General features: G+C 39.7%; 1 protein-coding gene across 1 annotated transcript; it reads right to left on the bottom strand.

Moving 5' to 3' along the window:
* Positions 1–18: 18 nt before the first annotated feature.
* Positions 19–24,058, bottom strand: LOC128025400 (fatty acid synthase). The gene is made up of 42 exons (XM_052611734.1): positions 23,762–24,058; positions 19,994–20,143; positions 19,507–19,659; positions 18,486–18,659; positions 17,982–18,182; positions 17,250–17,372; positions 16,718–16,833; positions 16,419–16,553; positions 15,864–16,326; positions 15,035–15,222; positions 14,396–14,585; positions 14,140–14,234; positions 13,540–13,674; positions 13,241–13,444; positions 12,946–13,061; positions 12,679–12,854; positions 12,406–12,597; positions 12,170–12,250; positions 11,846–12,031; positions 11,545–11,724; positions 11,259–11,462; positions 10,423–10,736; positions 9,951–10,337; positions 9,601–9,771; positions 8,969–9,084; positions 8,643–8,797; positions 8,127–8,330; positions 7,874–8,024; positions 7,611–7,789; positions 7,167–7,286; positions 6,940–7,062; positions 6,599–6,822; positions 6,297–6,498; positions 5,385–5,536; positions 5,205–5,296; positions 4,729–5,126; positions 4,447–4,635; positions 3,990–4,217; positions 3,564–3,775; positions 3,377–3,475; positions 2,975–3,226; positions 19–1,583 (listed from the first exon to the last, which is right to left on the bottom strand). The coding sequence occupies exons 2-42, from the start codon at positions 20,118–20,120 to the stop codon at positions 1,446–1,448; spliced, it is 7,545 nt and encodes a 2,514-aa protein (XP_052467694.1). The 5' UTR covers positions 20,121–20,143; positions 23,762–24,058; the 3' UTR covers positions 19–1,445.
* Between the last annotated feature and the right edge of the window lie 5 nt (positions 24,059–24,063).

The following is a 24,063-nucleotide window of genomic DNA, read 5'->3' as shown; positions in this document are numbered from 1 at the left end:
AAACCAGTAGACTATGGATGTGTTATGTTAGTAATACAGTAACTTTATTTGGACTAGTACAATAAATACTGGAAAAATTACAGCAAAGAAAAATATTTCAGTAATAGAAAAACAAGCACTATTGCTCTTCCATCTTAGCTCTAAACATAGAAAGAAATCACAATTCGTCACTGACTTGAACGCTTAGTCTCAGAAATGTGTAGTGATTTGTTTTCTAACAGGAGACCTTCCTGTGCTGTGACCGAAAGAAAGTCATTCATCCCAATTTCACACCTACACCAAATAACACTTGATTATGACAAGATTTAGACTAAAATATGATGCGATTTGCACTATGAACTGCTTTGTGTCTAATGTGGACCTGGCCACAAAAATGTACTACAGCTAACATCTTAAGTATTAAAGCAGTCAATTAACCATAAATCATTTTGGGAGAACATATAGATCCGAGAGAAACCTGGAACAAGTCCTCGAAAAGAGGATTAGAAACGTCAATACAATATTAATACTCCAGTTATTGGTCTACAATTAAGCAGCGAAGCATCATTTCAGTACGAGCCGAGATGATTCACTCTGGACTGCCAAGCTTTTCACATCAGTGACACATATGCATTTTGTTTTTAGCTTGTGCAATAGTGAGACAATACGTATTTTTAAGTAACAAATATTCCATTATTATCTATTATTACCGTAAACATTAATAAGAAATCAATTAACCAGATCTCTTAATTGTTACTCTCATCCAGGAATGTTTTTTTTATACATATCTTCCCTTTTAAATATACAATTATTGCAGCATAATTTAAGATGTTCAGCAACAACAAGAGAACCAACCAATATCATTCAGAAAAGAAAAACAATGCTACAGTAAACATTTTAACTAGTAGTGCTAAAGCATCAGTAACCACTCACGACTGGTAAACACCGATCTCAGCGATGTGCGTAACTAGATTCCAGATGTATAATATGTGGATTTGAGTACAGCCAGGCCTTGACTTGCAGTCCGCATCATTAGGTTAGATAAAGAAATACATATGAACATGAATGCAGTTTTGACAGAACCTTTAGCAGACTTATGCAGTGATCACTACATCCTGGCACTTAACTACGCACCCATGCTAGAAATTAGTGATATTTTAGTTTTCACAGTCACGTGTGATGATCTACAGAAGTCAATGAACACTGAATTGAATCTTAAACAAAGCAAGTAAACAGACATGCGCTTTTGTTCCCAGTGTGGAATATAAACTTTAAGTGAGAAGTAAAGGGTGGGAAGCAACTAAGATGTCAAGGGAATGAGAAAGAGGAGAAGGAAAAGGCTGTCAAGTGGGTGAGAGGTATGAAGAGATCTCAAAAACGTGCATGCTTTAATACGCCGTGACACAGTTTTGGTTTGTCGGGTGAAACAACAGAGAAAGGGTGGAAAAGATGTTTGCCAGAAAGGTTCAGCCCTCTCTGGTGCTGACTCTGGGTTCAGCCAGTGAGCTGTGGATGATGCCTGAGATGGACTCCACACCTTCTCCCTCTAGGAAGGTCCGATGGTCTCCCTCTATCACATGAACTGACACCTTCCCATCACACACCTGCAGACACAACACAATCCAATTATAAACACTGCAGGGAGGCATTATAGCAAAACACACAAAAGCAAGCTTAAAGGGGTCATATGATGTGATTTCAAGTTTTTCTTTCTCTTTGGAGTGTTAAAAACTGTTTGTGAATCAATAAGATCCCTAAAGCTGCAAAGAGTCAAACCCGAAGAGATATTTTTAATAAAAGTTTACACTCGTCCACGCCCTCCTAAAACGCCTCGTTTAAACATGCCCCCACGTTTACGGCATGATGTGGGAAGATTTGTTGTGAAGATGCGGTGCGTTTTGTTGCGAAAGCCAAAATACTTTGTTTGATCTTCCAAAAGAAAACACAACTAGAAATTTGAATTTAAGTTGCATTTACAACACTGTTCCAGATCAGTTCAACACAAATATTCAGTGTGCAGCACATTTTATGGAGGACTGCTTCCTGATCCTGGGAGAGAAGACTACAAACCTGGCACATCTGACCCACAGTCTGTAAGTACATTTACATATTTAAAAGATTTACCACTGATTATTCATGCACGAGTTTATACAGTGTAGAGTAGAGCTTGTTGTTTGTCATTTCTCTGATCACAAATGCAGACATTGTTATATGTTTACGCAATGCAATGCAACTTTATTATCCGTATTCTAATCCGTAATTATGTCCCCACTGGATGCAACAAATGCCTCTTTATAATGGGTTTTCAGCCAATCACAAAGAACTGGGTGGCTGGCCAATCAGAGCATACCTAGCTTTTCAGACCAATGAGCTTTGTAAAAATGTATGCATTTCAGAAAGGTAAGGCATAGAGGAGAAACCTCATATGAGCCCTTTAAAGTCTTTCTCTCAGCATGATCTCCTCAGATTCAGAAGTACTTTCTTGTGCAATTTCCCTAAAAATGCTTCCTGTACAAAGACCAGGATGAGAGCTAGGTTTTTAAAGGTGATCACAGTACGAAATGACTTCAAATGCAGCTTTTTTTTTCCTGACTGGGTCTAAATTCGTTACTGGTGGCTAATATTGTTTTATTATGATTGTATTTTCAAAATCTATAAAATTAAATATATATATTTTTTTTTCATTTAATTTACCCAGTAAATTTCTCAGTAAAATTCCTGTTCCAAATTTAAAAAAAAAAAAAAAAACACACTACCACAGATTTAACCATTTTCACATATTTATAAAGTAGGTTAGTCAAAAAAAAAGTTTTCATGGAATCTTGAAGAACTAGTACCATGTAAAAAGTAAAAAAATATTCAGTAACCTTACTAAAAATAATATGTTTAAAATCAAATAAATGTTGTATCCACAAAAATAAGAAAACCTATGCACCAAATCAGCGTATAAGAATGATCTCTCAAGGAGTATTATATTTGTGGACCATATCTGTACCTCGTGCAGTTTGTAGTCAGATCCTAAACCATCACCGTACTCGCTGCTGGCCTTGGCTCTCAGCAGGGTGACATTGCCGTGATACTTGGAAGTTGGAACATAGCGGTCGGCGGCCTTCAGTTTGTGGTAAAATGTAGAAGCAGCAAAATGGAGCATATCTCGGCTGACATTCTTATGGCTGGGTGTGATAAGATTAACAGCCTTGTTCACACGAGCCTCCAGGTCCGACAGAGGTAACAATGTCTCCAGCAGCTGGGTGAAAGATTAAGGATAGACTGCATTAGCTTTAGCACTGTATTAATGTGACTGAACTATAGTTAAGATACAGTCCATTTAGAAAAGACCATAAAAAAATCAAAATCTTTTGAAGACTGAACCACAAAGTTACAAATGTTTATGTACCTTGTTGTACTCAATGCCAGTGAACTGTTGGATAAAAGCACACAGGGCTTCAGTCTCAGCCTCAGACTCTTTTCCAGGGGTCAGTTTGGCTCTGTAACTCTGTCAAAGAAAAAACAAAAATGATGACCATGTGACCAGGCGCACCAAAATATTTCCGTTTGGTGCTTTCTGAGCTCTTTTATGGCACCTGTGTATAAGCTGCCACGTAAGAGTGTGAGCCGTCAAACAGGAAGAGGTATTCCACTGGGCATTTGGCTGCCTGCAGCTGTGAGCCCATCTCAAAAGCCACACATGCACCGAACGAGTAACCAGCGATGCGATACGGCCCCTCTGGCTGCACCTGCCTCATGCACTCCACGTAATAAGCGGCAAGACTCTGGATACTGTCTAGAGGAGCGGCTGCAGATGGACCAAACACATAAAACAGAATTTTTTTTTAACCGGACTGATTTTTAGCAAACAAAAAATAAATAATTAACATTTCAAACATATATTACTGATAAAGGAATTAAAACCATATAAAAACTTCAGAAACATCACATATAGTAATGTTTATAGTAGATATGATTATTTAGAAAGATAATAAAAGTGATCCTTGATCTTGTGTTTGTACCTTTGGTGCACTGCAGGCCATAGCATGGCACACTGAGCTTGCTGGTGAGAGTGCGGAAGGCAGCAATAGAGCCCTCGATGGGGTGAACGAGGAATAAGGGCCTTTCGGCACTCTGGACCTCGTTCAGTGGGGCCACCGTGGGGTCGTCTGGGTTCACCAGCATCCGGCTCAGATCTGACTCCAGCAGAGCTTGAACACCAGATCGCTTTGCAGGAGCAGCTCGGGACTCTGAGAGAAACCGAATAAGAGAGATTTAATATAATCGATGCATTATTTGGAGAGTAATGCAGTGTTTCTTACAAAACATGGAATTAGACCCCCTGGATTTCTTTTCAGAGTTTTCTTTTAGCAAATGCCTAATAGCTTATTCAAGATACTGTGAATAACAAAATGTTATGGAAAAAAACAAAAAACATAAGTGTATTGATATTGGCATTGACACGAATCACATGCTCACCCTCTTTCCCTCCTGATTGGCTGGAAAGCTCCCGTAGCTTATTAATAGTAAGCTGTCGGATTTCCCTCATTGCCATGACAATGTCATAGTCCCTCTCCAGTGTCTGCCTAACCTCAACACCCATCAGGGAATCGAGACCCAGATCAGCCAGTGAGGCATCGGCATTCAGACTGTTCACGTCACGCACACCTGAACAGAAGAGGTGACAATGTAACTTTAAAAAGCATTTAAAATAAAGGGCAACTTATCAGATGTTTGAATATTTCAGGTCTGAGCTTTTACCTAGAATATGAGCCACAGCCTCCACCAAGTCCCTCTGTCCGCTTCCTTCTCCTTTAGCGACCACTAATTTTTCCGCCAACACAAAGCTGGACATTACAGGCCTCTGCTGGCACAGGAACCTATCCAGTACTTCCAAACAGGAAGACATGCGTTGGGGCAACGTGCCACCAATCACAGCATCATTGCCACCCATGGTCTCCAAGACAACACCCACATCTCCAATGGCACCCCATTGGATGGCCAGGCCTGGCAGGTTGTCGTGGCGCCGCTGCTCACACACTCGCTCCATGGTGGAGTTAGCAAAGCCATAGTTGCTCTGGCCAGCATTACCACGGCCACAGCTGACTGATGAGAACACTACAAAGTGCTGAAGTTCTGGGCACTTCTGCCTAGTCACACTGTGGAAAAGGACTCATTTATCAAGATCTGTCATAAGCCACAGGCGAACGAAGATATTCAATCAAACCATTCCCTACCTGTCAAGATGAATGGTTCCACTGTATTTGGGTCTATTGACGTCAATGAAGTCCTGTGGGGTCAGATTCTCCAGCATGCCGTCTTTAAGGACCTAGATGATAGAGAGAAATATCAGTTATGTATTTGTTCTTACTTTGACTACAAAGGAAAATGAACTGAAAGCAACAGCTGAACGTTACCATGGCAAGGTGGAAGATGCCACCAACTGGACCCAAGCGGCAGGCCTCAGTGATGAGACGCTCCGCCCCTGCCATGGAGCTGACATCACTAGTGGACACAAGAACCTGAATGCCCATGGCCTGCCACTCTCGAATACGCTTGGCTTGATAACCTGTTGAGACAACAAACGTTTTAGTGTGTTGCCCTGACCAACATCAGTGTTATTTTAGTATTTATATATTATTTTAGTATTTATTAATATTTTTGGATTAGAACATGAGTGTATGTGTCATGGGTGTATATATTATATATATATATTTCTAATTTATCTTTTATTTATTTTAGACTTTTAGTCATTTTAGTACCTCTTATATTAATTTAATTAGTTGCCATAGGAACAGTTCTAATTTTCACTTAATTTAATTCAAATAATTTATTTAAATTTTTAATCAAATTTTATATTTAATGTTAATGTAATATTTGTAACATAATAGTTTTTTTACTTTTCTATTTAGCTTTAATTTTTTTTAATTCAGTATTAATCTTTATATATTTCAGTTTTTAATCATTTTAGTACTCCAACTTTACCTCAAAGCTACATGCAAAGGCAGTGTTTTACATTTATTTTATATCAGTTTTTCTATCTCATTTTTAGATTTTATTTCAGTTTTATTTCAATAAATGAAAATGTATTTTTAATAGCTTTTGTTTTAGTAATTTATGTGCTTTTGTAATAAAACGTATGTGTTATTTATTATTAAATATTTCTATTTTAGCTTTATTTTACACTTTATTTTACATTATTGCCTAGAAAATCAGATATAAATATTAAATAAATACAATTTTAATATAACTTCAGTTTTATTTTAATAAATGTTGTTTTAGTTATAAACACGGACTTGAAAACTGATCAAAGCCTAGCACATATTTACCGTTGCGGATGCCAGAACGTGACGTCAGCACCAGTTTACGAGCACCTCTCTCAGTGAGCCATTGGGCCAACTCCAACCCGAAACCACCCAGGCCTCCAGTGATGATGTACGAGAGAGAAACAGGGAAGAAGGTACGGCAGACAGCGGGAATAGAAAGAGGAGAGTTTGCAGGAACAGTGGTGCTTTTCTCCTCTGAACGTACCTGAGAGGTGAAAAGGAGAGACAAGCAATTTGTAAAGTATAAGTAATTGGTGATAAGAACATTTTTACACAGGTTTATTAAAATCAACTACCATTCTTACCTGCAGCAGGACTTTGCCGATGTGTTTGCCCTGAGCCATGTAGCGGAAGGCGTCCTCCACCTGGTTCCTCTCAAAGACAGTTGTACATAATGGCTGAACGACTCCACTAGCGATTCCCTTCTTCAGAAGCTCAGATACCTCCTCCCATTCCCTGTTCCCCTCCTCAAACAAAGCATCCAGCAGGATGCCGTGGAAGGCCACGTTCTTCAGGAACAGAGCCATACCTGAATCAAGAACAAGTGGACAATTACATTTAACACGTGAAAGTATAAAAGTAAGAGAATAACGGATCTAAGATGATTGTTGATTGATTCGGGAATTGCTGTACATCTGGGACACACCTAGTGGTGTGTTGTTGGAAAGGTCATATTTGCCGATCTCCAGGAAACGACCATGTCTGGCCAAACAACGCAAGCTGGCCTGCAGCTTCTCTTCAGCAAGGGAGTTTAAAACCAAATCAACTCCTGAAAAAACACACATACATATGGTGGTTCAATACTTCAATCCACAGCAATATTAGATGCAAAGCTGTGGTCTTTTCAGAGTCACTGCTATATACTCTATTCACCTTTGCCTTGAGTTTGGAGCATTACATGCTTTTCAAACGAGGCGTCTCTAGAATTAGCAAAAGATTCTGCCGTAAGCTGAGGAAATCTTTCTTGCAGGTATGCCTTCTTCTCTCCAGAACCTGTATCAAAACAAGATACACATTAGCAGTGTTCAGTTGCTTTATTCATAGCCTTTTCTTTTGACAAATGTATTATTTTAATTTAATTAACTCTATGCATCGTCATCATTCCATTTAAGCCAATTTCATTCTCACTAAAATAGTATCTAATTTAGTCTACAAAAATGTAATTTAAGAATTATGAAAATGTTGACCTGTAAATGCTTTATGCTTTGAATATTGTTTTAAATAGTGATGCACAATTAATTCTTATTCTTACCAAAACACCAAATAAGTATAATACCTGCATTGTAAAAACAAAATAAAAATAGGGAAGTCACTTACCCACAGTTGTGAAGACTTGGCAGCGCATACTAAGTGCAATAGCAATAGCGGCCTGTCCAACCCCTCCAGAACCTGAATGGATCAGCACACTTTCACCAGGCCTCAGACGCCCTCGTACCACTAGGGAATAATAGGCAGTGGCATACACCACAGGAACGGAGGCGGCCTGCTCCAGTGTCCTGCACATAAACACAGCTACACTTAACACTGAGAGTTTCGGAGGAAGACGTTTTCTTCGGTTTCAGAGGTGCTGAGGTTCTCACCAGCTAGATGGAACTTCCCAAAGGAAGCGCTTGTCTGCATCCACACAGGTGGCCAGACCTTTAGCTGGAAGCAAACCCATTACACGTCGCCCACTGGGGTCTCGCCCTGAAAACTCCATTCCCAGCATGCACTGCTGCAGCGCTATGTCTCCTGCATTCACAAAACGAGAAGAGTCTCTTTCCAAAGTCTTTTTATTGGATGAGCTAGCGTGCAAGATTTCACTTATAGTCAAAAACAGGCTGGGGTACAAACCAGGGATGGCATCTGGAGGCAGTTTGCCAGTGGCCAGCATGATGTCTCTGAAGTTGAGGGAGGAGTAGTAAACACGGCAGAGCTGCACGTTGGGATTGGCAGGGACAAAATGACGCAGCGGGGAAGCAATCCATCGCAGCGATGAGAGATCGCCGCGAGTCAGGACATTCACGTAAGCCTGCTCTGTCAACTCCTCGCTAAGATCTAAACATGAATGCACAGAACAGAAGATGATCACAACATGCTCAAAAGACTCTAATCAAAGTTACAATCTGAAGATGTATTCACATTGACAACCATTAAATCAAAGTCGCAAAGTTACTGTACAGTTGCTAATATGCTACTACTATTCCAATGTGAGCTTCACTGTCTGCAATCCCAAGAGTTGCTGTACATTTGCGTAAAGCTCAGCATTGTTGCAATTATTATTATGACATAATCAATACTTTATCCTTTATTAATCTTTTTACATCACATCAATGAGATGTCACTAAAAGTCTAGACTGACTATTTCACCTTGTGTTAACAACTGGTGTCTAAAAACGCCCCACTGTCCATCACGGTACACGTTCATGACCAGATCCTTCTTTAGTAATGCCTTCATCTCTTTTTGGGTAGGAAGAAGGGAGGGGACTTCAGCGCCCTTACTTAGATTAGAAACAAATGCACACCTATTGGGGAGGAGAAAAAAGACCATGTATATGAATACTACATTTACATCTATACAAAAAAAAAAAAAAAGTCAATATCTAATAATTGCATTATTGTAACATCAAAAATATAATGACATAACAGTACAGTAACATATATGTGGAACACTATTGCACAGGAAGTGGACGGACCGTATGCGGTTGCCTCCAGGCTCTTGTCTGAGGCAGTTCACCATTCCCACCACTCCATTATGACCCTTAGTGGCAATGAGCCAGACTGGGATATCAGATGACTCCGCTAAAGTGCTCTAACAAGAACAAAGAAGACAGAAAGGGTTATGCATTAGGATTCATTTAACGAGTCTGCTGTTTGGTTTTATCATGTTGCTACAGGATTGCCAAGTGTTATTTGTGACCTTGGCAACACCATTAATGAGTTTGTATGATTCAAGTCGTGATGAAACCGAATTAGTGACAGACGTTTTTTCTATATAGTGATATACATCAAGTGTAACTTGAGCAAATCTATTGGTTGTTGATTGGATTTTGAGATGTAGGTGTTTTACTCAAAATTAATGCAAGCTTGCAGTCAATGGTGGATGGGCAGGGTTTAATAAGCATACTAAATGATTGGAGAAGTTTTTTATATGTCGCCAGAGAGAAGGCTGTCCTTTTCACCAAGATGCAACATTTTTACATGATTAAACATTAGGAGCTCAAATTTAAAAGAAAAGGGGTTCATATACATGGATGAAAAATTCACAATAAGATCTATGACAAAGATTCATTTCATGTCAGCATTTCATGTAGACTTTTACCCTCACCTTTAAAGTCTCCACCCATTTGTAGTCAGCAGGGTCCACCACAATAAGGATAGGCTGATCCTGAGGGGACTGTCGGTGCCGTTGGCAGAGGAAGAGAGCAGAGCCGTAGTAGGACTTTCTCAGCATGACCACATTTAAAGAGGCCTTTTGGAAGAGCTCCTCCCATTCAGTCTGAAATCAAAAAACAATTCAGTTTAGAACCCAACACCCAACAATGGGCCAGACAAAACAAAATGAAAGAACAGACAAAACAAGGCCAACTTATTTAATGCTGTTATTTAAATACAACATTGTAATTCAAACGTCACTTTCATTTATGTTGTGGATCTGACAGAGTTTTAAACACACACCTGTGTCAACAAACCCTCTTGGTTGTTTTGAGATGTGAGGAAGGCTACCGTCTCTCCAAGAGTGTCTCCTCTCAGTAGGGTGTGGATCAAAACAAAACCGCCTTCTCTCGCAGCTGACGTCAGGTTCTCTATCAGAAGTGCAGGGTTGGCCGTGTGCCCTGTCGCACAGTTACACACAACCAGGTCAGCCCCGTCAAGACCACCTGTTGCTGGGCCCTGAAGAGGGTCCCAATGAGCAGATGAGATGCCTTGCTCCTCCAGGGAGCTCTGATGTGCAGAGAGCCGGTCAATAGAGACATCTGAAACAGTGTAGTCGAGACGTAACATCGGCTGGATATTAAGGAGACCAACAGTTCGAGAAAACAAACGACCATCTGCGGCTAGAGCCTGAAGGAGAAGAATACATGTTGAGAATTTCAACCATGTCATCCAATTCTACCTATTTTCATCCTAAATAATCAATTAACCATACTTCCAAAACTTTGAGTTTTCCAGGAGTGCTGTTCTCAAGGGCCGTGTCCAAGCAGTGACGTAGCGCCTGGGAGTCCAGCAGGCCATTGAGCAGAGGGTCCTGCAGCAGACAGTCTCTCTCCTTCTCCACCGTCTGTTCCAGCTCAGAGCGCAGGTTTCCGTTCAGTTCCAGTCCGCACAGTACAGAGAGCAACCGCAACAGGCCTTTCTCTGCCTCTGCTCCAATCAGCTCGCCCTCGGTCGCACCTTCTAACCCAGGGATGGAGATCTTCACTCCCTGATTGGCCAGCTTCCTTTGCAGACGCTGTACTAGACCTGGACATAAAACATATGAAAGTAAGTACAGTGCAACAGAAATAGAGAAAAAAAAAAAACAGGGGCCAACCTGAGGATTTTAGGTCCATCTAATTATAATAATACTATTAATATAAAATATTAAATTAATCCACTTATATATGAATAATAAATGCTGTTCATCTGAACTTTATATTTATCAAAAATTATAAAAAAATAAAAATAATAATAATAATAGTATCACGGTTTTCACCCATAATGATAAACTTTTTTAGCACACTAAACATGCATATTAGAATGATTTCTGAAGGATCATGTAACAATGAAGACTGGAGTAATGGCTGCAGAAAATCCAGCTTTGCATCACAATAATAAATTACATTCTATAATATATTCAACCAGAAAACTGTTCTTTTAAATTGTAATATTTTAACTTTTTACTTATCAAATAAATGCAGCCTTGGTGTGTATAAGAGACTTTTTTATAAAAATAAAAATAAAATCCTTTATGCTGCAATTCTCAAAGTAGAAATCAGACCGTGCCTTTGCAATGTCTCAGTTGATCTCCAAGTTTTTCATTGGTTCTCAGGCAATCTGAGTCCACATAGGGAACAAAGACAAACTCCTCCAAAGTGGGCGGAGTCTGCTGCTGTTGGCGACGGGGTGCTACGGTGGCGTGAAGCCCACAGATCTGAACTCCTCCAGCTGTTATGTTGTCAAAGCAACGGTTGACATGAACGTCCACAGCTGACGAGAAGACATTTTGGTCAGATATATTTTTTAAATCAGGTCAGGTTACATCAGACTTGAGTTAGTTGGTTTCTAATACCTTTCTGGCCATCTGCATACTCTTTTACCCTCTCCTCATGAAGTTTGGGGTCCACATACACAGAGCGTATGCGAGTGGGCAGTCTCAAGCTGCGACCAGGCAGCCCCACTACAATCATTTGCAGCATGGTGTCTAGAAACGTCACCCAGTTACCCGTCCAGTGAAGCTTTCCACAGTCACCTAGTAGAACCACAATACAAAGAGCTCAGGATGGGAGAAATGCCTTTTTTGACCACAACAATCTGTTTTGGACAACATTATCTCCACAATTAAATTTTAAGATGCATTCGATGGGAATTACCAGCATTGTTAGACTCCAGGATCCCCTGGAAAGTCTTGCCGTAGTCATAGCCACGCAGACGCAGCTCTTTGTAGATGTCCCCGGCTTTCAAAAGCAGTTTCGAATCTTCCTTGTCTACAGCCATTGGTTTATTCAGCTCAGCATGGAAACCATCAAGTCCAGCATCCTCCAAGACACTCACCTTACCTGAGACCACCAAGGATATCAGAGTGTGATCATGAGTCTTAAATATGATATTTGTCAATTCACAAACGTCCTGTTTTACTCAAAAATGTCTCAGTGCAAGCTGTTGACAATGATGTTACATATTGACTGGAAACGCACCACTGACGGCCAGATTTCCATTCTCCGACACCTCAAAACGGTTAGTGGCGGGCATGTGTCGCACCTCCAGCTGGACAGCCCCTGTGATGCGGTGCACAAAACATTCGGTTAGCACTAAGCCGCATCAATTAGAATTTTGCAATTACAAGAGTCATCACTGTGAGATATAATGTGACGACTGCAAGAAAATACTGAAAGAATTCCAGTCTTACAGTACAGAGAAAACAATATTTTACCTGTCTTGGGTAGGATTGTGGCTCTATGGATGGTGATGTCTTCAAATGTAACAGGTGTGTGCTCCATGACTGCACCAAGAGATCTCATCAGAGTCCTCCAGGCCAGAACCAGGTATCCTGTGGCTGGGTAGAGCACCCGACCATCAATGCAATGACCAATCATGTAGTAATCAGGAGAATCTGGATTCATGTCTGCACAAAACATAAAAAAAATTAGCAAGAGATGAAAGCAAAGATGAGAAAAACACAAATTTCAACTTCACAACTACCCACCGATATTGTACACAACGGCTGAGGTGGATCCCCCTGAGCCAGCAGGGAAGTCCTCCACCTTGGGCACGTCCCAAACCTGGGAATGATCCCACTGAATGTGAGGGGAGATGAGAGGGGTCCCCGTTGGAACAGGGTATTCGACAGCTGGATACAATTTATTACTGTCCACGTTAATTCTGCAAATGCAAGAGAGTGTGCATCAATTATTGCAAAATGCTGACAGTTTCAGGTCAAAACAGCTAGTAAGTGAGGAGTATAAAAACCAACCCATTCATGTAGATCTTGCCCACATGAGAGAGGAAGAACTCTAGATTGTTGGCATGCCCTCGTTTCATTAGGGGAAGGATGCAGCAGGTTGGTTTCAGGCTCCGTTTCAGGATGGCCTGAAGATGAAACAAGGGTACATTAATAATAGAAATGGATCTGTGTGTGAATCTTTGAGACATGGACATTAGGGATTTAGATTTTGATAAGTTGATTTACGTGATACAAAATAATTTAAGAGTTCAGATTAATAATAATAATAATATTTAAAAAAATGTTAATAATAATTCCCTGTTACCTGCAGCAAAGCATGTGGGGCAATTTCTACTACCACAGCATTATCTGGCACTAGGCTGAGTCCCTCCTGAAAGAGCACAGGGCTGACCAAGTTATTGACATGGTACTCTGCAGATGAGTAGAGTGCGAGTGGGCTCTCCCAGTCTCCCTGAGGGATGGACGTACTGATCCAACGTACTGAACGAGGCCTTGGGCTCTTTATTACCTACAAGAACATGTACAGGAAGTCAGTGTCTGAGGTTTTGAAGTGCCGATGGCCACCAGAGGGCACTATGACACTGCAATGCCACACCAACTCACCTTCTGCAGTGCAGACAGAAGGGCTGGAGCAATAGAGGCCATGTAATAGGAGTGGAAAGCCACACCAGCACTGCGCACTTCTTTGGCAAACACACCGCTCTCTTTCAGCTGGGCAACAAACTTGCTGACAGAGTCCTGCATAACCAAACACTCACTGTTAGGTACTAGTATGCATGCTTTCATTTTATATATGTTTCAATAATTTTATAAATGTAGCTGAAAAAAAAAAAAAAAAAAATGCAACTAGTTTAAAACAAATAAGTCATTTCCACAAAATATTTGGCAGCAAGTAAATCAGCATATTAGATTGATTTCTGAAGGATCATGTGACAAGGCTGGAGTAAAGATGCTGAAAATGTTACTTTGCCATCATCATCAGAAAAAAAAAAACATTTTACAGTATATTTTAATTAATAATATTATTTCACAATATTACTCTTTTTACTGTATTTTTAATTAAATAAATTAAAAACACACACACATACATACACACACACAAACACAATATACACACACACTGTACACACACACACGTATTGTGATTATAATTTGTTTTTTATATTGAGATTAAGGTGATCTTATTTCTTAGTGTGTATACACCTGAGGGCCTGAGATGGTTACTGTGTCCTCAGCATTGTGACAAGCAGGAACGACACCCTGTGGACACTGAGCTTTGCATTCTTCCCACGTTAAGCCTGAGGGGGAAGATAATGGGAGGGTTGGTAAAAGGAACCAGTGGCAAGCTTGCTAAAACAAATTATAGCATACATTGCTGAACAAAAGATGGTGGGGCACTTTGCACTTCGCATCTAATTAATGAAGTAAACCCTGTGAAGGCATCTGCTGCTACACTAACCCACTGCAGCCATGCCCCCCGGGGGCAGGTTGGCCTCTTTAATACAGCGTCCTCTCCAGTAAGCAGCTAGAATGGTCTCACTGTGGCTCAGGGAGCCGTCGGCATAACCACACGCTAGCTCTCCCACAGAGTGGCCCACAATCCCATCAGGCTGAAGACCCATCTTCTTTAACATGTCAATCTGGGCAACCTGGAAAATTGAGAGGAGTGCATTCAGGAAGGTGAAAGAGAGCCAGCCATGGAAATATCATTCATATTAGACCTATCTACGATTGAAAATCATGTTATTTTGTCTCATAACCGATTGTGATGTGATAAGTTTGAATATGCAGGTGTGCCAGTTCCACAGGAAAAAGCGGTTTGTTTGAGCAGAGAGTAAGTCACACAGGTTTGAACGTGCAGGTTAGGTACATATGGACAGAACTGTCATTTCTGGATTTCTTTATGAGACAGACAGAGCAACTGTTGAAATCATGACTGGTTGTGCCACTGTATTGCAACATTTGGCAGCCCTACTGTACATCACTTCCAAAGTTCACAGGGGTCATTTTTTTGTCATTGAGAAACTCTGCTGATGTCAATCCTGCTCCAGTCACACTGGCACTGTACATGCTATCTCTAGAGCTGAGGGAGACTGACCTGGATGGCTGCAAGACCAACAAATGCGTGCACAGTGTCTTCAAAAGTGCTCTCATCAGCATCCATGAGCAAACGAGACACACACAACCCAGTTTGCTTTAGAGCCACATCGGAACGCAGGATCGACTCCCGAAATTCTGGCAGCTGCATCAGGGTACGGCCCATTCCAGCCCACTGTGTGCCCATACCTGTCGGGAGACACATACAAACAAAGACAGGACACAGAAATAAAAATCCAGCCAATGTGATCATGTGTAGAGACTATCCATTAAGGTGACTGACCCGCTCTGAATCACAACCTTAAAAAAGGTATACAAGTTATTTTCCTGTATTATTTATTTAATAAAAAAAGAACATGTATACAATAACAATACAAAAATATAAAAAATATTAAGCATCATCATTAATAAGAAGAAATGTTATCAGTGCACCAAATTAGCATATTAGAATGATTTCTGAAGACTGGAGTAAAGGCTCCTGAAAAATCACAGGATTAAATTACATTTTCAAATTCATTTTTGCTGCAGTGCCTTTAATAAATGCTCCTTTTGCTTGTAAAATGAGCATTAAAATGCTTTGATCCGTTTACAAACCTTCCCTCATTTTACTTTTATTGTTCTTTTTGCATTTAGGTCTAATAGTTTCTAATAGTACCAGCTTTCCTGATGACAGCATAAAAAAAAAAAATGTTTTTCAGCTTGGTTCCAATAAAGCTTTATAGAAGTTATAGTATGTATTTAAATGGTACATCAAGCTCTTTTAGCATAAAAGGTTGAAGGAAATAAGATTTGTTCACCATGAAAAATAACCCCCCCCCCCCCCTCCTCACCTGAACAAATGTACCAGAGCGGTCTGGGTGTGGGCTGGGCTTGCTGAACCTCTGTAAGCTCTCCCTGTGCTCCAATCAGTGCATATCCCCTGTACGGCATGCTTGCCGTTGGAACTCCAGACACATCATTCAGAAGAGACAGGTAGCTTGGGTTATCCTTATGCTGCTGGCCGTTGTTGAGGAGGGAAGTGACCGCCTCCTCGGTGCGACCAGAGGCCTGCAGGAGTCTGGGGACTGGAGGTTGTGCAGACGGAGCCAGTGTTTTTTTATCATGTGGACGTAAGATAACATGGACATTTGAGCCTCCGAAACCAAATGAGTTGATGCCCACGATGCCACCACGGACAGGTATGGGCTCCGACACCACTTGCACCCGGCCGTCTGTTAGAGCAGGAATGTCAGGGTTTGGATCGTGGAAATGGATGTTGGGAGCCCAGACGCCATGTTCCAGAGACAAAACCACCTGGTCCCATGCAACATGAGTTACTTGATTTACTTCACATTTTGGATGTGGGATTAAGCGTTCAGATTTTTAAAGAAAATCAGTTAATCTACCTTGGCAAGAGCCGCCAATCCAGATGCAGGCTCTGGGTGTCCCATGTTGGATTTGGTCGAGCCAATCAGAAGAGGATCCCTCTGTGACTGACAGAATACACTCACTATGCCATTCACTTCCTGAGGATCCCCAACCTGTAAAACCAGAATTATTTTCAATATACACATAAGTGGACAAACTTTTGCTTAATGAATGCATTCACACACACACAAGGATATAATGTATATTTAAAATTTTACATTTACTAGTTTTTTCATGTATGCATGAGTGTTTTATATGTAATTTCAGAGTGACGGACCTTAGTACCGGTGCCGTGGGCCTCGACGTACTCCACCTGCTCAGGTGATATGTTGGCCTCCTGGTAAAGGGAACGGACCAGGCGCTGCTGCATCTCACCTGATGGGAATGTCACCCCTGAAAAAGAAGAGACATACCACATTCCAGAATATGAGCAAATTTACACATAGCAGTTCTGAAATATGCCTTTCTTGAATGCACATGTAAGCTACAGCATGGATTCTGCTGTACTCTATGTAGCAGCAAGAGACGCACAACAGGAACTAGAGGGGTCTGATATCCAACGTATTGCAGAGATTTCAAATTCTTTCAGCCCTCATGATCAGCCAAGTGTCAGGTTTAAAAACACTGGCGTGTAAAGTGTGGCAGGAGGCACTGGGGGAAAGGCCAGCATCTACGACACGTATAGTGCCAGCATTTACAGTAATGTTAGGCTTCCAGAGCAAGCAAGCAGGAATTAACTGAGATGATCTAACTAATGCTGTAGGATTTGAGGCAGATTGATGTTTTTTGGGTGGAAGGGATGGGTTCACCTTGCTCTTTGTAGCCATCTGTGTTATTGCCCGTGTTGAGAACTGTGGCGTAGATTCTCTTGGCCATTGACTTCTTGGTCAGGAGTACTGCGACGGCAGCCTCTGAGCGACAATAGCCATTTCCTAGAGTGTAAAACAGAACAAAAAACATTTTCCAATTTTATGGCATACTACTTTTGTACAGTATTTAGCAAACCATTGGGTATTATATCAAAAATGCAATGTGTTTAACTCAGGGTTATTATAGTTACCTAAAACAAAAACAAAAAAACAAAAATTTAAGATTCCTTATTTTAATTCAGTTTTAACTTAATGAAATAAAATAGCTAAAACTAAAATAAAAAAAACAACAAACAAATATATATATATATATATATATATATATATATATATATATATATATATATATATATATATATATATATATATATATATAAAACAAAAAAATGGACAAATGCAACAAAATTATTAAAACTTTAACTACAATTAAAATGAAATATTATCAGTGTACAGCACTTGCTAAATTGACCATGCAATTAGCATACTATTGCTTAAAAGCTTTATTGTTGCATACATAAAGCATGCTGCTTAAAATACTATTTATTCAGTATGAACACTTAGAAGGCCATATTCTTATATTTGTTATTCAGTGATTGATGCTTATGGAACCAGATTCCTTAAATATCTTTCTGAGGAAAGCTGTAGACGTTACAGTGATATACATTATCTCACCTGATGCATCAAATGACTTGCACGTTCCTTCGGGACTGAGCATGCCCAGTTTCATGAACTGCACTGAGGTGTTGGGCTTGAGCAGCAGGTTGACTCCGCCCACGAGTGCTGCATCGCATTGGCCATGGCGAATAGCATTGAAGGCATTCTCCAGAGCCAGCAGACTAGATGAGCATGCTGTGTCAATGGCTGTACTCGGACCTTAATGTTCATTGTACATCAAACACAACAGTTAATGGCTGATCACAATAACGATTCTTGCATATAGTGAGTTAAATATCCAATCTCAACTGGTTGCATCAGTCTAACATGATTGTCAAGTTACACCAGTAAAAGACGTGTCTGTGTAATGAGTCACTTTTTCAAATCACTTAAGACGATACATCACATCATACAGAAAGAATGAGGACACAGTCTTTCAAAACAAAGTTTCTGACAGCTCAATTCTGTCCTACAACATGCACGAGCATCGAGTCAGTAGTTAAACTTGTAATGTTTGCACACCATTGAAATCAAAGAAGTAAGACAAGCGGTTGGCAAACATGGCCCGCTGGCATCCGGTCATGCTGTATCCCAGCAGCTCTTCTGGGTCTTTACTGAAGGCCTCTCCTGCCTCTGAGCCACTTACTCCAATGTAGACGCCAGTCTTGCTGCCACGCATAGACACCGGGTTTATGCCTAAAGAAAAAAAAAAGATATAAAAATCAACAGGTTTTATTTTCGCAGTCAAAAAAAAAAATACAAATACAAATTAGGTATTTGTAAAAAAAGGAAAATTTGTTTAACATAATATAATTGCGAGACAATTCTCAAGAGACAATTCTTATCAATGTTGAAAACATTTGTGCTGCTTAATATTTTTACAGTCACTGTGATGCACATTTTTTTTTTTTTTTATATATTTCAAAAGTTTAAATCCATGTGAACCAGTAGTTTGCGATCGATTTTACTTCTGTATTTTAACGAACTTCCGAGAGAAACACAATGCGAACTGATTGGATGTAGTAAAGTAGGCGTTTCATTCAGAAATTAACATTGACAGTTGGAGGGGCGTGATTTTGGATGCCAGAGAAAATATATTCCGGATATCAGAGAAAGCCCGTCGTTTTAGAGGGGAGGAGCATTCTCTGATTTGGATTAAAGATTATGAAGGCAAACTATTTTTTTTTTTTGGGTGTATTGACTTGAACGGATAAACTGTGTACCTTAAAAAGAGCAATGTGCGCACCAAAATAAATATTATTTTAATATTAATATTATTTTTAAAAAACAGCATTTAAGAGAAATTTTTTACATTATAAATGTCTTTACTCTCACTTCAGTGCATCCTTACTGAATAAAATAAAATAAAAAAAAGTTTTACGTAGTTTTAGAGTATAGCACGTAATACCACAAGACATAAACTACATTTCATATACCAGTGCATGCCTTAAAATAACATTTATCCAAAAAATGTCAAAATGTCAAAGATTAACAACCACAAAATACTAAATACTTATTATTTAAAATGGCAGCTGAGACTTACCTCCATCTACGATGGCCTCGTACGATATCTCTAGCATAAGCCTCAGCTGTGGGTCCATGGTGTGGGCCTGTTTGGGATGCACACCAAAGAAGGCTGCATCAAATCTGTCGATTTCTTTTAGTTTTCCATTTCTTCGGGGAAGGCCATACAGACCTAGAATTTTAAAAAAGGAGGGAAAAAAGGAATCAAAGGTGCACTTTACTCGTCGCCCTAAGCCTGCTTGTGCTTTAGCACATGAATGAGAGTATTAGCTTGGTGCCAACAGAGAGAAGAGAGACGGGCCCTTCATAAGACCCAAAGCCAGACGGACAAGGAAAAGCACAGAACAGCAGCCAGGTAGGCAAGGAGACCAGCAGATGGAAGACACTACAAATACCAGGGTGGTCTTAAGGAAAGCATTATGATAAAAACCATGTTATTTAAGTCTGAATGTTACTTAAAAGTCATTTTAAATTATATAAAAATGATTCTAATTATTCAAACATACCTGGTTTCCACCGCCGGTCATCTTCTGTGACCATGTCCACTCCATTGAAAAGGTTCTGCCAGAATTCTTCCAAATTGTTTGACTCAGGAAGACGACCTGAAATTCCGGCTATAACAATATCCTCCATGTCTGGTTCGTTTTTCTTTGATTCTAAGGGGGAGAACAATAAAAGAAAGGAGTCAGTGAACAGACAACCTTGTAAAAACAGAAGGATTCTGTCAGCTTGATCTTCACTGGCATTATCAAGAACTGTGTGAATGTGAGTGTGTCATTCATTTTAAATCAGCGATCTGTGAGTTGGGGTCACTGAGTTGGTGGAAAATTGGGGATAGGCGGGAGAGTGTGCTCGGGGGGAGTGGCCTGGAAAGCCGGACACTTTTGTTCGCCATTTCAGGGTCAGAGCACTCAAAGCGACAGAATGGATGGGATTCCTGTTCATTCTATTCAACCAAGAAGCTCTGACAAATACAAAGTATCCCTCTGTTCCACTTTCCTTGAAACACAAAGGAGGGTTCATTTTAATTTGGTGGACCACAGGAACTTCATTAAATATGCCAAAAGAGAAAATCAATTCATCTGACTGTACAGCATGCAATGTAGCAAAGCCATCTGATATCTTTACATCTCTACAAAGCAAGCAGAGTAACTTAAAATCAACCTCAAGTAAGTAAAGAAAATAACTAAAAATAAATAATATTTCTACGTAAGAAAATTAACTTAAAGGTACAGCTTGTAGGACCTCCCACGAGAGGGCGCACTACCAAAACAATAACACTCACATGGTTTGATGACTAAGGAGGAGCGTGGAATGATGGGATTTGTGGTCTTCTACCCAACCGCTGTTGGCCATCAATCAGACGGAAAGATAAATCATGGATTTAACGGATGAGGTAAAGTTTTGTAAATGTTGTGTTTGATGTCATAATTTTCAAATGTGAGTTCGTGAGTAGTTTACGTACAAAGTCAATGCAAAGACGCAATCAGACTATGGTGGTAAATATGTGGAAAATAATGTGTTTTTTGAACCACATAAACATTTCATTACACAAAATAATGTTATTTTTTAGCAACATCATATGACCCCTTTCATTTTAATTTTTGTTTCTCAATCAAAGCTATTACATAAATATAATGTATATTGTATGGTTTACTTACATATGTAAATGAAGATTTATAAAGAGTTTCTGCCTGTATTCTATCTGATCGTTATTGAGAAGTAATTTTAAAATTTTACCCAAAATGTGATATTCCCAGACTTATTAGGTCATGTTTTCTCGCCCTTTTTCCAAACCACGACAAATGCCAATCTCCCTTTTCGGCAGAAAGCAATATATCCGCTCAACCACTCGCAACACATTAATGGCGACGCTTTGAATACACAGAGCCGTAGATCAGTGACAAGCTACGCTATATCGCGTTAATTAGATGAATCGCATTCGATTATGAATAAGATATTGTATAGCTTGTCAGTGTTAGTGTTTTTATTAATGCCAATATTGTTAAAACAGCACAATAACGCTAACCAACCATATGCATGTAACATGGCAAAGATGAATGCACTTTTGGAAGTTGAATGTAAGGGAAATGTCATTTTGGAATTTCTGTGGTCTAATGTGATGTTCATGAGGAAATTTTAATTTTACTGTTCCTTTGGAATTATTGCATTTTTAGGGAAAAAAAGTATCATGGATTTATTGCATTTTGGGATTTTTTTTTTAATTTGATTTTTAAACCTGGATTTAAATGTTTAATGATCTAAAGATGCTATGTGACCGTTTGAAACAGAAAATTATGGTTTTCATGCCACATTCTTGGTAAAGAAAACACATTTTTACTCAGTATTTTATGATCAGTAGGAAGTGATGTCAAAGTCCTTTGAAATAACCTGACAGTGTGACAAGCCATTGAGAGGAAAAGGAACACTTAGCAAAAGTGGACAGCTAAGTCTGAGCGGAGGAATTAGGCTCTCTGTTGCCATAGTCACAAACGGAAGGAGTCTTTGCTGGGCCGGTGTTCATATGCATCAGCTTGTCTGTGAACGTGCATGTGTGCAAGTCACCTAAAGTACCATTAAATGCAACAGTACAATATAGACATGTCAAAAAGCAATCAATGATCTGAACACAACATAATGAAGCAGCTATACAGTAGACAGAACTACTGGCACCACAACAGCTATATAGATTGTAGTGAACCAGGCTACACCATCCTGGTTGGGATTACAGTAGTACTAGGAGCAAATTACTATTCTGATTGCTTGACATTTAACTACAAATACAACAACAACAACATCATGCTTGGCTGCAGCAGATTGAGAAAATAAACGGATTTCCAAATGGACTGTAATCTACCTGACCCAGATCCGAAGCAGCAGTTGTGCTAGTGATGTAGCGGACCGCTAAGATTAACAAGCTCCCATGGTGCAGTGCTGTCATTAGCTGACGACAGTATTACAGTCGTAAAGTCCTTAAAACATCAGCCACACTCTTGCTGCTTAGACCATAAATAAGTACAATGAATTGCAAAAATTATTTGATAGATTAATTAATATTATTTCTGCATTCTGAGTTTTATTAAATAAGAGAGAAGATAGTTAATTTGTGGGAGCCCTTATATGAACACAATACAGTAAACTGAATATATACTTTAATGTATACAGTTAACGAAAGAAAAGAATAAATAAAAAATATAAAATTATATACACATATACACACACACACATACACACATATATATATATATATATATATATATATATATATATAATAGATGACTAGGCTGAAACCCTGACAAGTCAATGATGATGTACACCGTAATAGAAACTAGATTACATGATATTCATATGGATAGGCTGACAAAAACTGCCCTAAAAGCATCTCCAATTTGCTCAAGGAGGTTTCACAGAATGACAAATTCCACAGTGACTCCACAATTCGCCATGATACTTTTCCACATCTCAGCATATTACATTATCGTTAGGTTTAATATCCATTCGCTACCTTTTCTGTGTATAAACAGAAAGATTCAAAGCATAATGCTATTTCTCTTAGGCAAAAATGCCTCGTAGTGTAACGTTAATCACACAGAAATAGCGTGAGATGCTGTCATCCCATGCTGCCATTGCAGCCGCCATTCCGCCAACTAAACGTTTAACGTTACTCACATCAGGTCAAGAGTGCTGGTTACCTTTATTCAGAAGTGAGGAGGAATTCTTCGGTTGAATTTGTTTTTTTTACAGTCTATGGTTGAAATCTACAGTCTATGGTTGAAATTAGTGATGGGAAAATTTGAGACTCATTTTGCGAATCGGTTCTTTTGAACAGCTATACAAAGTGATTCTGCAATTATTTTACGTCATGACGTTAATCAACATCTTTATCCCGTTCACCGCATTACAAACTAAATTAATTTACTTATCTTGGGTTAAAATAAAATACTGTATGCAGAGTCCCCCCGTCCATATATTAATATACATTTTGCCTCATCGATAATATCCTCGATTCACTCTGAATGCTTTTGACTCTCAGTTCAAAGAGTCAGCGATTCACCTAAGATTCGAAGCTGAGGCTGTTTCGTGATTCACTGAAAAGACACGACTCACAAGAACAATTCGTTTCGTTTGTGTTATTATTTCTCTTCCCTGCTTGTTACAAAAAAAAATATATCGTTGTTGTTTGTTATGCCTGAAATGTCACCTTTACTACGCCAGTCTACATCTGGTTAAACTACAGATCCAGAACTGTCACGATTAATAAGATGTACGCTTACCTGGATGTGGCTGCAGTTTAACGCGGTGTTACACGCAGATCCTTTGGGATAGAGTCGACTTATTTATTCCTCTAACGTTAATTCTTTGTCGGCTCCCGGTGCAGACTGAAGGGTTTCGTGATCCCCCCCCTTTGGCCAAGCCCTAGAAATTACTCTCGCTCTTCTGAGTCCCTGTGTCTGTTTCATTTAAATGTCTGACATCCTCGATGGCCACGCCACATGGGCTGACAGTTTGGCTGTGAAGTGCAGTCCAATGAGAGAGGAGGCTGGGCTGTAGACGCAGCCAGTGATGGGCTGATTTT

This window comes from Carassius gibelio, chromosome A12, assembly GCF_023724105.1.
Source record: "Carassius gibelio isolate Cgi1373 ecotype wild population from Czech Republic chromosome A12, carGib1.2-hapl.c, whole genome shotgun sequence".
NCBI lineage: Eukaryota > Metazoa > Chordata > Actinopteri > Cypriniformes > Cyprinidae > Carassius > Carassius gibelio.
This window is presented reverse-complemented; position numbering and strand designations above follow the sequence as displayed.